Source organism: Xenopus tropicalis, chromosome 3 (genome assembly GCF_000004195.4).
Source record: "Xenopus tropicalis strain Nigerian chromosome 3, UCB_Xtro_10.0, whole genome shotgun sequence".
In the NCBI taxonomy this organism is placed as follows: domain Eukaryota; kingdom Metazoa; phylum Chordata; class Amphibia; order Anura; family Pipidae; genus Xenopus; species Xenopus tropicalis.
The window spans coordinates 38,665,261-38,682,971 of record NC_030679.2 but is presented as its reverse complement, the minus strand read 5'-3'; the positions used below and the strand labels follow the sequence as shown (position 1 = coordinate 38,682,971).

At 37.8% G+C, this 17,711-nt stretch overlaps 1 protein-coding gene across 1 annotated transcript; it reads left to right on the top strand.

Annotated features, from left to right (window-relative positions):
• Window positions 1-754: 754 nt before the first annotated feature.
• On the top strand, window positions 755-8,014 carry LOC100497585 (DC-STAMP domain-containing protein 2). The gene is made up of 16 exons (XM_018092635.2): window positions 755-1,356; window positions 1,612-1,782; window positions 1,865-1,966; window positions 2,411-2,605; window positions 2,933-2,989; window positions 3,103-3,316; window positions 3,862-4,019; window positions 4,110-4,274; window positions 4,500-4,667; window positions 4,805-4,905; window positions 5,001-5,128; window positions 5,241-5,362; window positions 5,502-5,595; window positions 6,015-6,257; window positions 6,438-6,826; window positions 7,725-8,014. The coding sequence occupies exons 1-15, from the start codon at window positions 852-854 to the stop codon at window positions 6,502-6,504; spliced, it is 2,490 nt and encodes an 829-aa protein (XP_017948124.2). The 5' UTR covers window positions 755-851; the 3' UTR covers window positions 6,505-6,826; window positions 7,725-8,014.
• Window positions 8,015-17,711: the final 9,697 nt, after the last annotated feature.

Genomic DNA, 17,711 nt, shown 5'->3' with positions numbered 1-17,711 from the left:
CGGAAACCCATTATCCAGAAAGATCTGAATTACGGAAAGCCTGTCTCCCATAGACTCCATTTTAATCAAATAATTCAAAATGTTAGTAATATAACGGTACCTTGTACTTGATCCCAACTAAGATATAAATAATCCTTTTTGGATGCAAAACAATCCTGTTGGGTTTAATTAATGGTTTAGCAGACTTAAGGTATGGAGATCCAAATTACGGAAAGACCCCTTATGCGTAATACCTTTTTGCTGCCTCTCAAAAGTAAATTTAGGTGATGGGTATGTGGCTGTGTTGTAGGTTCTTTTTTCTACCAACCTATTTCATGGCCTGTGTACCTGACAGAGGCACATCCCCAAATGATTGTATGATTGCTGATCCAAATCCTTTTTTTATTTCTTTTGTTGTGTGACAAAAACCAGCAGCAGGTGTCCCAGTGTGATTGTAGTTACTGCCCTGGCCATTCATATGACCTTATCTATAACTTGGATTAATCAAGAACACAAACATGGCTTGGCAATAATAAAACTGATATATAACTAAGCAGATCAGACAGCACATTTATAAGGTATGTCACATTCTGACATTCAGAGTCATTGGTATCCATAGCAACAGTTAGTGTTCCTTCAGGGGAACCCAGACCATTTTGTGATGTCACAGGCAGGGAACTGTTTCAGCCATTGTGATGTCATCACTGCCAGCAACACAATTGCTTTCTCACACAAACTAGTGAGACTGAGTGTTAGTCTATCATTTAGTGTTGGTGCAGACAGTCATAGACTAGCTGTACTGACACTAAAAGATTCACATTTGATTTTTCTTTATTTCTATATTTTTATAGCTTTTTAAAAAATCTTTTATCATGGAAACAACTCTTCAAGTATGTAAAATTTGCTGTGAAGAATGCTGCATAATGCTGCAGAAATGCTGCACAAACTCCCTTCATGGATGCCAGAAGATCTGCAAAGGACTATTGCAGACATGTCAATGCTTTAGGGAGACTTGCCTGTGCGGATGCAACCGGGAGTGTCTGTCATCATGGTGCCCCAAGTTCTCTGACTTCACGCCAGTTCATGAGCTTTCGGTATTGGATCGTCTGGATGAGGATTTCGAAGACAAAAAGCCGGCTACACCTAAGCTTAAAGAGGACAGTAAGATTAGGGAGGTGCTGAGCAGCTTTGTTGCCTTCTTCTTTGGCCTCTTGCTCACATCTCTCTATGGCTTTACTGTTCTATTACTACTGAACTATAACCTGTATTTTTGCATAGTGACAACCCTAATAATAGGATTCTTTCTATCACTGGGAATGGCTTTCTACCCCACTATACGGGTTACTGTGCTGCTTATGTTGCCACACTTATTGTCAGGTAGGAAACCAGCAGAATTTATTTATTATTTATTTATAAAGCGCCAACATATTCCGCAGCGACGTCTTATAATATGTATATATGTATGACTATTGCTGTGTAATATACACGTGTAGCTTTCCATACAATATAGCCTTGCTTACAGAACCCATTTATTAGAAATCCCATAGTTCTAAAATACAATACTCTGTTTAGCTGCAGATTAGCATGATGCAGTACTAATAATTGTCTTATTTCATATCACATTTTTCACAGCTCGTGGCAAATATTTGATCATGGCATTTGCAATTAGCTTGTGCTTGAAAGGACCAGTAGCGAATACAGCAGATAATCTCCTGAGAGTAACGGGTTTTGTACGCTGTGGAGTGGAAGTGGCCATAAACAAGACAGAAGATACTGTTTTGGCCCTCACAAAGCCTTTGTTGAGTAAGTAAACATTTAAGGAGTGGCTTTAGTGGCTGAAATATGTCTTACTATCATGTTCTTAATCATGCACATTATTTTTCAGGGTTTGCAGATTCGATTAAGAAGCTTGCGAAAGGTTTCAAAAAGGTTGGTGATAAGGCAAATGAATTCTTGGACGCCTTGTCTTTTGAAATGAAGCACATAGGTAAGTTCACAATATATGAAAGGGGAATATGCAGGGAACAGGGTTTTGCTAGATGGTTAGTGGTAACGGGGGGCTGATATTGGTTTTTGGGTCATTTCTTTAAGATCAGCTTCCTGACTATTTTATATTCATGTTGACATAAATGACATAGACTATAAGGGCAGGATTTGGGTATTGAAGTGGAAGGACATCCAATAAATAGTTGCAATAACTATTTTTCTCCAGTCTTCTAGGTCAAGACTTGAGGTTCTTTTCTGTTATTATGACTGCCTTATTTACTGAGCTCTTAGTTAACTGATATTCAAGTTCACGTTGAATGAATATGCCTACACGTAGGGTTCTTTATAGCTGGCTGGGTTGACGGTGCCTTGATAACCCCCTGAAAGATGCAGGGTGTCTCCTAAAGCTCTGTACAAGTGCATCATTTTGCTTTTCTCTCCATAGGTCGAACCTTACACCGAGCCTGGGACAACTTGTACAACCTCCAAGAAATTTGCGATGAATTTACAGGGGCTCCAGACAAGAAATGCTTTAAGATATTTAAAACTGGTAAAGACAAATGTCTCAATGCAATGGGGAAAGCAGGCTTCCTGTGCAACACTGTGGATGCTGTCAGCTTAATTTGTCACGTGCCTGGCAGTAAGTATTAGTCTGAAGCATATTGTAATTAACACTCTGCAACTCTTTTACTAACAATTGCCACTAGTGTAGTAACCCATGGCAACCAGATACATTTTTGCTGTCACTGATCTTCCTGCAGCTGTCTGGGCAAAGGCAATTACTGATTAATTGATATAGGCTACTGCCCAGGCACCAACTGCCTACTAAATAAGCCTGATTGTGGTCTGCACCTACCACAGTATGCCCTAAAAGGGGCAGTACAAACATTGAAAACAATAAATAGTATCATTACACATGGTGTAACTCAGCCCTGCTTCATGGATTTGTATTCTTTCTATATTTCAGCTCCGTGCCTCGTACCTGCCATCATCCAGCGCTTTGCCAGGAGCTACAAGTCTAAACGTGAGTATGACTGTTTATTGCGTAACAATGTTGGTTACTTTACTTGCTTTATACGTATTTTATATATTCATGCAAGTTTGAAATCTTTTATTCATCTTTTGCCTTTCCCATAGCGGTCCAGTGGATGATAAAGAATTTCAAGGAACAGTTTGCTTTCAACATCACAATGAACAAAGATTTTGATATCAACTTCAACTCCAGTAAAAGCCTGTTTCAGGCTGCACTGGATGTTAAAAAAGAGATAGAGAATCTAGTGGCCCCCTACAGAGAGATGATCAGCATGTTTACCTACTTTGTATTTTTCATGATCTTATATATCTATATCAAGTGAGTAAGCAGATCTCACTGCATGTATTCTTTTAATCAATGTATTATTGGTGCAAATATACTGTCTAAACTAAATATAATGTCAGAATTGCGTGTAGACAAAAGTATGGGGAATATTAGAAAAGGCGAGAATGCATATATTATGTACATCTACATTAGTGATGTGCGGCCTGGCCGATACCCACAGGTTTACCAGCGGTTCAGGCGGGTTCGGGTCAACCTCAGCACATTAGTTGCGGGTCACGGCTGGGTTCGGGTTGAGCTCTTCCACTTGATCTCCCCGCCCGCAAAACTGTCGGCTGCATCTTCCAGTTTCTGAATTTATATACGCCCCCCCCTTTTGTGATGTCATTGCAGGGAGGGGTGGGCGCAGTTCTATAAATACAGGGCAAAAGCCGGGTCAGGTAGGGTTTGGGTTGGGAGCAGACGGGTTAGGGTCTAATCTACATGTTCTTGGGGAGCAAATATATTATTACATGCAATTTTGTCTTGCACATGGGAATCCATTATTTTTTTATAACCGAATGTTTCTTCCTTCCCACTAGGGCATTATGGTATCGCACACATTATTTATTTGATGATAATTTTGACAATATTTATATAACAAGGAATTTTGTGGAGTTAGATGTGATGAGGGGCAGGAGAGGTGCCAAAACCCTTTTGCCTCTAACTTACAAGGAAAGTAAGACATTTGTCCGGCCAGGTAAGAACTAAGACATTTCCACTACTTGCATTAATACCTATCATTACATACTGACTATTCACGTGTGCTTTCTCTTATTTTTCTTTACAGCTTCATTGGCTCTTACCAAGAAGGAGAAGGTAGGACGTGGACCTGATATGGTTAATATCTTCAGAATCCTACTATTTGCCTGCTGTTTCATGTGTATGGATTACTCTGTCTATTGGATACTGGCAGTGGCAAATTACGTTCTGAAAGGAGATTTACTAGTAAAAGGTTAGTGCTTCACACACAGCTGCCCTTTACTAGGGCTGATTTGCAAGATTTCTGAATTTTAATTTTAAGTTTTTTTTTTTTAAATTTTAATTTTAAGTTTTCTTCCTTAAATATTGCTTGGAAATCATTAATGCCAGTAGGAAGGGTCTTGCTGTAATTTATATTTTGTATTTGAACAACCGGTTAATCCTGATGAAGTAACTGTGATGTCTTTTCTTTTATTAGTTTCTGATGCTCCCAATGTGAGAGTAAATGGGAATAGTTTCTTCCGTGAGACGATTCATTCCATGGTTGATTCTTATAATACCCTGTATCCAGACAAAGTAAAATCTGTATCCCAAAACTGTCTGGCTATTCCTTTGGAGCCCAACTACTCAGAGTACCGCTTGATTGGTAAGTAAAACTGGGTTTGAATTATGCTTTATTGGAAGATAACACTTTAAAATAACATGGTGTAAATGTTAAAATGGATTCTTAAGGATTGCTAGTTTGCAGGTATATCTCACAAACCCCAATTTTTCTTCCCGCAGCAATAGTACTTGCACTAGCCTTCTTTGTCTGTACATTCGGAGCTTATATTGAAAGACTGAAGCACTCTATATGTGCTTACTACTATCCATTCCGCGAACAGGTAAGGGTCAGAACTCACAGAACATCTAATTTCATGTGTTGAACTCATATAGAGATAGAATCTGACTTTAGGCACTTTTTTCTATTTTCATGTAGCAAAGAATCTGTTTCTTATACAATACTCTGATGTCCAAGCGTATGAGCAAGGGAGACATTTTGCTCAATTTAGTCAGGCGAACAGGCGACGAGGGACATACAAATTTAATCGATATATTGGCATCAAAGTACGTATCTGTATATACCTTACTTGGAAAAATATATACATTAGAATATATATATTGTATTCATATAACACTATAAATATATAACTAATTGTAACTTAACCTTATTTTGTAGATTTCCTTGGATGTCTAAATTCCAAGAAGCCAAAAAAGCAGAGTGCTGTGTAGCCTGTGCCAAGATCTGCAGTGACTATAACAGTTTTGAATTCAGACCATGCCTCACCAGTGGGTGCAAAGGTAGGTTTTTTAATGCACATCTCAGCACAGTACCTGGTAACCATCCTAAATCCAAGCAGACTTCTCAGCTGCCAAATGTTGCTGCCTTACTCAATTATTAGTCCCTATCATATCTTTATTTACCTTTGCTTCTCCACAGGTCTGTACTGCAGAGACTGTACTGACATGCTGTGCAACACTTGTATGATCTGTATGATGCCGTTCATATATGAAGATAATATAGATGTGGAGATGTAAGTTCTACTGGGATATTTTTTTATTTAACACCAGGTTTCCATCTAAAGTGATAAATTTCTAAGTTCCTTGCAAGTAGCCCTATGTTTATAGTAGAATATAAATGCAATTTATTTATGCACTTACTTAAATTCACAAATTATCTAATATTTGCAGATCATGGAATATGCTAAACTATTAATTTCTATAGTGGTTTCTCTTGGTATGGTAATAGGTATTTTAATCTATTGTACTTTTACCTGTTGCTCCTTAGAGATAGCTTGTAAATGCTGGGCCACTTGTCACAGAATGGTGTTTGTGAGTTGCACTGTCAATGTGACTCGCAATAAAACATGTTGTATAAAGGAATGCAATGTGATCTTGGAATATTCCATTTTATACTCCATTTTAACCAGTCATGCTTTTTTATTATCATTAGGGACTCCAGTGATGAAGAAGAGGTTCTTATATGGATGCACATACGGAAAAATACTGATAAGACGCACACACTAAAGAGGAGTACGTTGAAAAAACGTATAGAGTATACTGCAAGTGATGTAAAGACCCGTGCAAAGAGAGGCAGTATTAAATATCAGCAATTGCTTGAAAAGATGAAGGACTTGAAAGAAGATTGCGAGACTTCAGAGTCTGACACTGAGAGCACTAGGAGCAGTGATTCAGAGTAAGATATAACTGTCCTATGTGATGTCAGCACTTATATTTTTATTAAACTTGCGGCAGTAAATTATTTAAGGGGCAGCGTTTAGTCAATATTTTGTTATATTACATGAACCTGACTGTCTGCTGGTGGTCTGGCAGAATGTGCTCTAAGCTAACGTGCTCTTTTTATCTGTGATTGCAGAGAGACAGACTTTGAATATCAGGACAGATCTGAAGCAAGTGACAGCTCTGATGAGGAAAATCCTTAAAATAACTCGGATTCTCGTGGAAAGATTGATTTTGCCACACTAAAAGACTTAAAAAAAAGAAAAAGTAACAAGGACTTTCAACAATAAGTCAAGTAAAAGAACTGTGATTTGAAAGGACTTATTTGGATGTATAAAAAACTTGTGGTCACATGGAAGGAGAGTGGTGTGTGGGAGGGTAAGGAGGGGGGCCCAGTTATATAAAAAAGTCCAACTGGGCCCATATGCTACACACCTGAACTGTAAAAATGCAGAGGACAACAGATCTGCTACAATGCCACTGTCACCGTACTACACTGAGTTCCTGCAGACTGGTCTAGAACAGGTAAGACTATTGTTTGTACTTAAGGCAGGCATGTGGATGCTCATGTCATACTGTTCATAGGTTGTCTTTAAGATGTGCCTTATATTTGTAGGACATGTCTATATCTCTGTCTGTCTGATTTCCCTCAGTGTGGGTGTCACTTGTTTCTGGCCCATTGGCAGCATTCAAGAAATAGTAGCAGCAAAAATCATCCTGTATTAGAATTATTAGGAAAATTGTGTGCAAGTTTCTTGGGGCGGATGGGGTTTTATAGTAGGCTGCGGTTTGTGTTGTGCTGCACATTCCCATTTTAATCTGGAAGCATGGCATTTTTGGATAAGCAATGGTTGCTTCAAGAACTGGCACTGATAATGGGGAGCCTTACAGTGATCCCCAACCAGTGGTTCGTGAGCAACATGTTGCTCACCAAACCCTTTGGATGTTGCTCCCAGTGGCCTCAAAGCAAGTGTTAACTTTTGATTTTCTGGTTAGGAGGCAAGCTTTTGTTGCATAAAACCCAGTGTAAAGCCAAACAAAGCCTTCTATAGGCTGCCAGTCCACATAGGGGCTACCAAATAGCCAAATATAGCTCTTATTTGCACCCCCTCCCAGGATTTTTCCATGCTTGCGTTGCTCCCCAACACTTTTTCCATTTGAATGTGGCTCACAGGTATAAAAGGTTGGGGATCCCTGACTTAAGCCTTAACCCATTTCATAATAGAAGTAGCCTCATAGTAGCCCCATTACCCGAATTAAGACAGCTAGCTTGAGGCCTTTATAGTCACAGTATTTGTGCTTCAGTAATTTCTTAAGACTAGTACTAATAGTTTGTTTTTCTCCACTACTTGTTTCATTTGACCTTTGTTGGACCGTTCCTTTTTTATTAGTTGAGAAAATACCATTTTTTTTTTAATTTCAGGAAACATGCATTTGCAGGAAAAGGTGGAATTCTAAAATTCAGTCAGATCTGTGAAGACAATAAGCACAAGAAAAAAAAGAAAAAGCACACAAAATTATTTTCTGGAGTAAAAAGATACCTCCAACCTGTTTATTAAAAATGTGCAAAGATATCTTCTTTTTTTTTTTTGTCTTTTTTCCCTGGTTTATATAGTGTTGCAGAGTATACCTTAATACTGATAGACTCAAAAAAGACAGACATGTTTATCAAGTTTATAATGAAAAGAATCATTTGTGATGTAAAATCCCAATAAAAACACCTACTGGATCAACAATATACTTAAAGTGGTAGTTTACCTTTCAATTAACATTTATTATAATGTAGGCATTGATATTCTGAAAAAATTGCAATGTATTGAAGTTTTTTTAATCATTTAGATTTGTGTTCAGTAGCTCTCCAATATAAAATGCGCTCCATGTGACTGTACTTGCCTGATGCAATGGGACTGGGTGCAGGGAAAGGCTGATGGCAGCGTAGGGGCTGATTCTTGGCCTGTGTTTATCTGCAGGCCAAGATCTGGCATTAGCTTAGCCTAAGGAAACAAGTCTATATGGAAAGCTAAATAATAAAAAGAAATAATAACAATAGTTTTTTAGATGTCGGCAGCGACCCCCATTTAGCAGCTGGAAAGATGTAGAACAGAAAGGCAAATAATTAAAAAACTATAAACAATAAAAAAATAAAAGCCAACTGAAAAATTGTTATGAATAGGACATTTTTAACATACTACATTCTAGTTAAAAGTTGAACTAACCCTTTAATGGGTCATTTTCTATGTACAAGGCAGGGTGCACATGAAAAAATAAGAACAATCCATGTTTTTGCACTTATTGTCCTGCCTGCTGCTGTAAGATGCCATAGACAGTCACTAATAAATGGGCTAAATGAGGGTGGGGGCTGCTTGGGCTTCTGTGTACTTAAAATGCCAGGGCCTATTTTGAATCCCAGTCCAGGCCTGTTGAGACAAATTAAAAATCATTAATTGGTTGAATTCCTAAAGCTCTCTTTCCAAAAAGGTTGAGCAACTTTACTATGTGCCAGTCACTTCTTGAATTACAGTTCTGTGCAGTTTGGAGGGAGAAGTTCTATAAGAACTAAATGAAGGCAACATACCTGCTGTTTGGTGCTACCATGCAGCATGTGGGTAAGCCATAAGAAATGCTGGGCAGCAAAATAGTGATAGCACTATACTGTATCCACAAAGCATGTAAGGGAGAAGTAAAGGTTGAATCACTGGGGGTGCTAAAATATTAGGCACCCCCCAGTGATTGTAATGACTTACCTGATACCTCTGCCAGTGATCCTGTTAGCAGAAAACCGTACCATGCCCCCCTTCCCCCCAGTCCTCTTCCTTCTTCTGTCTTTGCATCACTTGTGCAGTAAAGTGAAAAACCCAACTTAAACAGGAAAATTGGCTTTTTCGCGCTAATGCGAATGTGCCAGCCCCGTGATTCTGAAGACAGATAAGTGAAGGAAGAGGATCGCATGAACTGTAGTTTTCTGCTAACAGGGTCACCTGCCTGGGGTATCAGGTAAGTAATTACAATGACTGCTTTGCATTAATGCTCACTAAGTGATTGCAACTTTATTTCTATTGTTGAGTAGAACAACAACAAAGTAACACAACATAACTCACCCTTCATATATTCATTCTAACAAAGTTGCATTCTAAAAAAGTGATCCAACAGCCGGAAACAATATGAGTACAATGTAAAAACATCAGACACACACTGATGTAGAAATAATGCTAGTATAACAATAGTGAACGGCGAAAAATTAGCAAAACTTGTCTTTTTTGTCGCCCCCGTCTAATTTGTCGCAAAGCGAAACAGGACAGATTCACTCATCACTACTGCCAATCTGTGGATTCTGACAAATGCCAGAATGTTATTACTTAAGGCTTTTGAGGCTCTCTCCTTCTGTATATACATCTACAATGCTGTTTAAATGTGTGTCTGATTTATTGTCAGGTGTTTTGGTTTTTAAATGAGTCCTACATTTAAACATGATTAATTAAAGCACATAATATGCAGCAACGAGAAACAATTCCAAAGGTTCCCCATTACCTGACTGCTAGTGTAAGGGTAATACTGTTAGCCCAGCTAAAATATGTTATCTAGCTTGACTTTCTGCTTGCCATGTTGGAGCTCTAATAAATAAGTTGTTAAAGCATTACCATTGAGTCCTGCACGACTCCACTGTGAACCCAACACCTGTAAATGACAAATGATGTCTATGGGAAATGCCTATAGGAAAACAAGTAGGAAGCCTTCCAATGTAGCCATATAGCAATGTCTGATTTATAGTATATTGCTTGTGCACAGTGCTGTATTTAGGTCCGGTACCACCCTAGGCCCGGGGCCTAAATTCGCCCCCTATGTGATGGAGGTAAGGGCCTGTGCCTAGGGTGGAAGTGTCATCACATGTCCCTAGGTTGCAGAAGTGGTGTCACATACAGCGTGCAACTGAAATCACTTCTGCAGCACAACCTGACAAGATTTGTCTTTTCCAATATAATGATTATTATGGGAGGGGATGTACAAATTGGCATGCAGGTACAGAGTGCACCCTTCATGCCTGCAAGGGATGCCCAGGGCACCTGCAGTTGAAAAGCTGCAGAGATGTCTCTATGGTGCTGGGGCTATTATTAATATGCCATGCTGCTGGGTGCCCCAAGGTGCAGAACATGCTAACTCTGAACCCCTTTTAAGTCTGTACTTTACATATAAGAATTGCCATATAAAAGAATTACAATTAGTTTTTATCAATATGGTTATTAATGAGAGATCAAAGTAAATCAATTTTCCATCATAGAATTAATGATTATTTTCCTGTCAATATTACCAACTCACTTAGACTGTAAGCTCTCTGAGTCAGGGACCTCCTTCCTCTTGTCTGGTTGACATTTAGCTCTTAATCTTTAACCCTGCCAGCCGATTTGGTCACATTTACATTAAACATAAACATTTTGTGCTCTCACTTTAGGGTGCTTTCCTTTGACCTGGGAAAACAATATTTTTTTGGGGGGGACAACCTAATCTTTCAAGATATATTGGAATTGTTGTGTAATTCCACTACTCTAACAAGTTATAGGCTTCTAAATGTCTAAAAAGAAAAACATTTCCCATAATATAAAAAGGCTACAGTTTTATTGTTACTTTTTATAACGAAAGGCCCCCTCCTATTCATATACAAGTCTCTTATCAAAACCACTCCCTGGTTGCTAAGGTAACTTGGACCTTAGCAGCCAAACAGCTGCTGAACTGAAAATGAAATAACTTTAAAAAATATGAATAATAAAAAATGAAGACCAATGGCTGGTTGTCTCAAAATATTGTTTTTAAAAAGTTAACCCACTGGGTTTTTAAAGCAGACAACAATCAATAATGACTGATCAAATTGCCCACTATAATCATGTTTCATCATCAGTGCAGTCCAAGGTTTTTCAATCAGTTTATATAGAGCCAGGAGTGTGGATTTACAAACAAATCATTTGGCTTGAGGAGCCTTGTGTATGTATACAACCCTAATGATTTGTTTGTGAATCCACGCTCCTGGCTCTACATAAACTAATCAGAAAATCAAATTCTATACTGACTGAGCCCTAAAAAAATATGGCAAAACTGTTCTGTAGTTGGAAATCTGATCAGCTATTTTGGCGTTTGTTTTAAAAACCCAGTGGGTGAGCTTTATCAATCCTAATGAGTTGTTTATAAAAAATTGTGAAATTTTTGAAAACGTATTTCAAAGCTTCCAGTATCTTATCTCCTACAAATCATTAGCTACCAAGATAAAACACCCTAAATATGAATGCCAAATTGAAAATATCTCTATATGATGAATCATTTCTGTCATTTCCCACAGATCATTAGGTAACAGGATAAAACACCCTAAATACGAACGCCAGGGGTCCACTGAACAGTTTAATGCCTACTGTGTATAAGTTTAGCTAAAGTATGTGGCATGTAGGGGCCCCAAAATAAAAATACGTAAATGTGTATGTTCTATCATTTTTGTCATTTCAGCTACTGCAAAACAAACACATTTACATCATTTTATGTGGGATACAGATACAAAAAAGTAAGTTCCCCCCAGAAGACCATATATTTTTGGAAAGTACACATACCCCTGAGTATAAAATGGGTACCTACCACTTTCCACTTCAAAGTACCAAGTCACAAAGCTTTACTAAAACTGGCGATTTTCATGAGATTTCTGAAAAACCCCTCAAGACCACTACTTGCAGCATCTTATCTACTACAGGTCATTGGGAAACCAAATATAACACCATAAATATGAACCCCAGAGGTCTACTGAACAGTTTGATGCCCAATGTACATAGGTTTTTCAAATTACATGGCACTTAGAGACCCCAAAATATACCTTGTGCATACTAATTTCATGGCTTACATGTACCTAAATCATAAACACATGGCAGTTTTATGTGTGGTAAAAGCTGCAAAAAAGTAGGGTGACCTCTGAAAACAATATGTTTTTGGGAACTACACGTCCATACAAACACAAAATTTAACTTTCTGCCCCAAACGGCAAAGTTTTTCCTGCAAAAATGAATCATATATGTGCTTGGCAGTAAAAGTGTTGTAACTTGACTTTGTATTTATTATTTTAATGGCCACTGTTTGTTCTATTGTACAGTACTGTGTACCTAAGTAGCACTATATAAATTAATACATAAATACACTAGCAAATGTAGTGCCCATTGGGCACTCATGGATTTTTGTGTGGCCCCAGCATTTCATGACAGGCGGCGTATATGCTTCCCAAACATTTCATGACAAGTAGCATATGTGGCCCCCAGTCCCCCTCCACATTCATTTCTTCTCATGCTCCACTTCCTTTGGAGCCTGTGCGTCAATGTTTGAAACTCATGACCATTCCGTAAGCGTCTCTAGGCACCTGTTAGTGTTTGCTAGTGTCACTATTCGCACAGGCGCACTACATGACATTCTGAACACTCCATAGTGGGGTTCTGCGCACTCATGTTTAATATGCCCACACAACCACTTTTAAGCTAAATCCTAAATAACACTCTCATTTAACAAAAGCATTTTAGGAGACATACTATGTGCCCCCCACCCCCCACCCTTTCCTGCTAGATGTTCAGTCTGTTATTCTCCAAGCTCTCTACTGTTAGTAGACCCTGAGAGATGTAGTCCAACCACCCGAGAGTTGCAAGTTAAACATCCCTGCTGTAGGTTAAATAACAGCTGGAATAGAGCAACCTATACACATGTCAATGGGCATTTTCCCTAAATTTTTTTCTAACTCCAAATGCATTGAAACCACTAGGAATCAATTATAAAGACTGGGAAAATGTGCATCTGGGAAGTAACCCATAGCAACCACTCTGTGATTAGCTTCTGTCAGTCAGCTGTAGGTAGAACAGTGAAAACTTTCATCACTCCAAATGTATTGAAGTGAAAGGGCTTTTTTTTGTTTGTGTGGCATTATTCTTGCACGTTTTGGGTGAATTTTTGCCACACTTTTCGTGGAAAAAATGTTATTTTGCCGCAAATCCATACCTACCAACATCATTCACTCATCACTAATTGCCATGCCTCCAATAAATACCTCTGTGATGGAACTGCATTAGAAACGGTAACAAAGTGAAGCAAGTGTCAGTTCTCTTGCCATTTGCCTTACTTTGTCCTGTCATTCTCAGAGCCATCAGCCCAACCCATAGGGATACATAACAAGAAGTGGATGCATGCAGTCAATAATAAGCTTTATATTATTTTGTTTGTTATCATTCCTATGGGATTTCAGTTTGCACTAATTATGGGAGAGCAATAAAGTGCTCAAGTTGTTTCAGTCTCCTCAATTTGAATGTTTGGCTTAGCTTCTAAACAAGAAGTGATCTGACCAATGGAAGACTTGGGAAAACCTAAACAACCAATTTGTGTCTCTAAATATCACTATTAATACATTCATCTTGAAAAACAGCTCATAAAATGATTTTTCTACATTTACTATGTCGTAAGTGACAAGAAGCTGTGTTTTCATTTTCCCACATGTCACTAAAAGCCTTGGAGTGTCACATAATTCTGCAGACACTACTATAATACTGCCGATATCCTTTCAACTGAATGGCTGCTACTTTTTATGGTTAAGTTAATTACTTGTTAAATATGCTCAAAATACTGCTATCCTGTATCCTAATACAGATATTGGATCTGTAAGCCAGAAACCCATTTTCCAGAAAGCTCTGAAGGCCATCACCCATAGACTATAGAGATTATAATCAAATTATTCATTTTTTTAAAGATGATTTCCTTTTCTCTGTGATAATAAAACAGTTCCTTGTACTTGATCCCAACTAAGATATAAGAGATTCCTGACTTGTACAGGTATGGGGATCAATTATCTAGGAACACATTTTCCTTATAGCTCCAAATTCTGGGAAAGTAATCACCCATAGAATCCCTTTTAAGCAAATGATTTCAATTTTTAATAATTATTTCCTTTTTATCTGTACTTGATCCCAACTAAGCTGCATGAATTGGTGGCAAAACAATCCTATTAGGTTTAATTAATGTTTATTTTTTTTTGTTGCAGAATTATAATATGGAGATCCAATTAACGGAAAGATCCTTATTCCTTATTTTATGTATTCCAGTAAATAGATCCCATACATATATATCAAATATTGACTGCAAGACCACAAATGCCCCTAAAATGGGTAAATAATTCTTTCTACTCCAAACTACCAAACTACAAAGATTTGCTAAATTTATATTATCTCTTATCTCGCACCAGTCATTAGGTACTGGGATAAAACATTATAAATATGAATGCCATTTGACTTGCAAATATTTGATGCCCAGTTTGCATAGTGCTAGCAAAGTATTCCCATAAATGTTTAAAGGACAAGGAAAGTCATTTTGGCATTTTACTGGCAATAGATTTGCCACATTAGTGCCTCCTAGAACAATATATTTATTCTGCAGAAAGCTTTATCATACCTGAGTACAAAGCCCTAGAAGCTTTCTCGGTTTGCTTAAGATTGCAGCTGCCATTTTAGCTTGGTCTTCATAGCTTTCTGCTGCAGTTCTAGCCATTATAGCTCAGATCATGAATTCTTATGGGAGGGGGGAGCGGGAGAGGAGAGAGCAGATTCTGGCCTTAGGAATTAAGGATTTGTCTGAGAGAGGAAGTCTGATACTGAAGAACATGTTTACAAAAAAGGAGACAAGAAATCCTGGGTTTCTTTTGACAGAGAAGTCAGTGCAGCATTTCTGTGAGTGCTTATGGCTGTATTTACATAGACCTTTCTGATAAAGCTTACTTAGTTTTTACCTTTCCTTCTCCTTATGACATTATGGCTACAGCAAAACAAGCCCACTGCCTGGTCTGTGGAAGGCCAACCCTTTACTGACAGATTCTATATTTTGAGGTCTGTGGCAGTTACAAAAACACAATTTTAGTTAATATTAGTTAAGTTCATAGACTATAAACCACTGCCTTTATGTTATATTAAGTACATAAACTCTCATCTCATTTCCCAGGCTACCCATTGATCATACATTTACAGCTTTTGTCTCTTGTGCCCTTTAGATCTCCTATAAGAAAGGCCATCTTTACATCTTGCATCACTTTGGACTTTATCTTTTAGTGTATATAAATTCCTCCTGCTGTAGATTATGTATTACAGACTATACTGGTGCTTTATAAATATTTCTAAATCAGATCATTTCCAATCAATTACAGATTAATAGCACCAAGGAGTTGAATTTAAGTCTTAGTTTTCCAATTTTTATTCTAATTCCCACAGGATTTTATACAGGTAAGCCACCATTCTACTGCAAGACATATTTTAAAATGTCATACATCCACCTTAGAATGTAATATAATGAATAATATGGGCACAAATGACTACACTTTTAGGAATCAGTGATATAATAAAAACGTGTTCCTATTAGTGCTGCAACACTTTGACTCCTGCCTGTAGCCTTCCTCAGCTCTTCCTTTGACTCAACTCCTGCAAATTTGCCTAAAAAACAAAAAACTAAATGTGAATAAGCCGACTGCAGAGGCAGGTATTATGTTAGAGGTTTTACTTCTTTTAAGGTTGGGAGAAGTGTGTCCTTTACACAATAAGACGCATACATACGGGCTGAAATTCCATGGGCTCAGATCATCTTAAAAGGTGAAAGGATTTACCTTTTGCCAGTATTTACATTAGCACATTCCAATCTGTCAGCTTAGTCCTTTACATGAAAAATGCTCTATGCCCTGTTCATGCAGGGACAAGGAGGCTTCAGGTATAAGGATGATGGGTCACATTTTCTGTCGGCTACAGTGTTGTATTTTAAGCTAAATTGTGTGACAAAGTGTTGAAATGTATAAGCTTGTGATCTTAAAAGCCACAAAGGAATGGGGAAAATGAATAATAAAAATGCTGTGTCTAAAATGGATAGAAAAGCTTATTTTAGATAAGATGACAATGGGGCTCATTTACCAACGCATCGCAGCGCTATAATAGTCGTAGAGGCAAAACTTTTGCCCTGCGCATAAGCATATTTAACAGTATAGCGCAAACACGGTCGCTTAAAGTTTCATGCGCTAGTGTTGACGCAAACTGCTGCGCCATACAAACATGCACATATGATGTCGCAAAACTGCACATATGACGACGCAAAACTTGTCATAAATTGTGTGCATAGATGGCGCAAGCTAATGCTCTAATAAACCCGTACCAACTACATGCTTCCTAACTTACCAACCTAGTCAGTTGGTGTTTAAATGGATATATGAAAGACTCCATCACATTAACAAGGGCAACTGCCTTTATAGTTAAGGACAATGTTAAAAAAAAGGGTAAATGTTATTAAAACATTGTAAACAAAATAACAATTATATTTTTCTAATAATGCTAATCAACATATCATAAATTAACATTAACATGGTTTTATTAATGACATACCTAAATTAGTTTATTGTAGCGCAAATCTGCAAATACACTAGCGCAAATGTTGAAGAACGCGCAGTCAGAAATACGCCACAAATGAACAGACGTAAAGATTTCAATGCAGCTGTGCCTGCGCAAATCTGCCCCTATATACGCGCAAATAGCACATATATAGGCGCAAAGAGCGCACTCTCGCAAAAATTGGGCACTTAAAACACGCCCCTAGCCACTCCCCCAAAAAACATGTAGTTGTTTGCGACATTATTGCCCAATATTTGCGACATGTGCATAAAAAGAACTGGCGGAAAAATAAATGAACCGACGCAACGCATATGCAATTGCGTGTGCCCACAAAATGGCGCATAATCATAATTGCGTCAGTTTGTGTGCTGCGATGCATTGATAAATGAGCCCCAATGTCTTTTTGCCATTTATTGAAAGGCTCCTTTTTAATTTTTAAACCTTAAACTAAAATCACATTATGATTATACAGTTGTACTATATGGTACATCCTACAGTCCACCCGCTGAATGAGGTTATGGCACCCAGGTCACTAACGTAATGGGAGGAAGCCTTCTCATTTGTATAAATCCTTTATTGACCCAAATATTTCAAATTCATGTTTTCCAAACCTAAAGTCTGTTTGAGAGACTATTTAAGAAACAAATGTAAATGAATAAGATTCCACGGCTAAAGCCTAGTGAGCTTTCAAGTTTTGTTGTTGAAGTTTTTTTAATAAATGAATGCAACTTTTCATAAATATGCCAGATTTGAGATTATTCTGCTTTTTTTGCAATTGAGTTTCTAAAAAAAATTCTAAAAATTAGTAAAGCGGCTTTATAGTAATTTCTAGACTAAACATTTTCCACTAGTGTATCCAGTTATCAATAGAAACAAGGCAATGCTGTGTTTGTCATTTTATGTTTCTAAGGAAAACGTTAGAATCATCAGTAATAAGTCATTTTATTTCCGATAAAACCATTCTATCCTCTCCTGCACCCACTGAGACTGTATTAGCG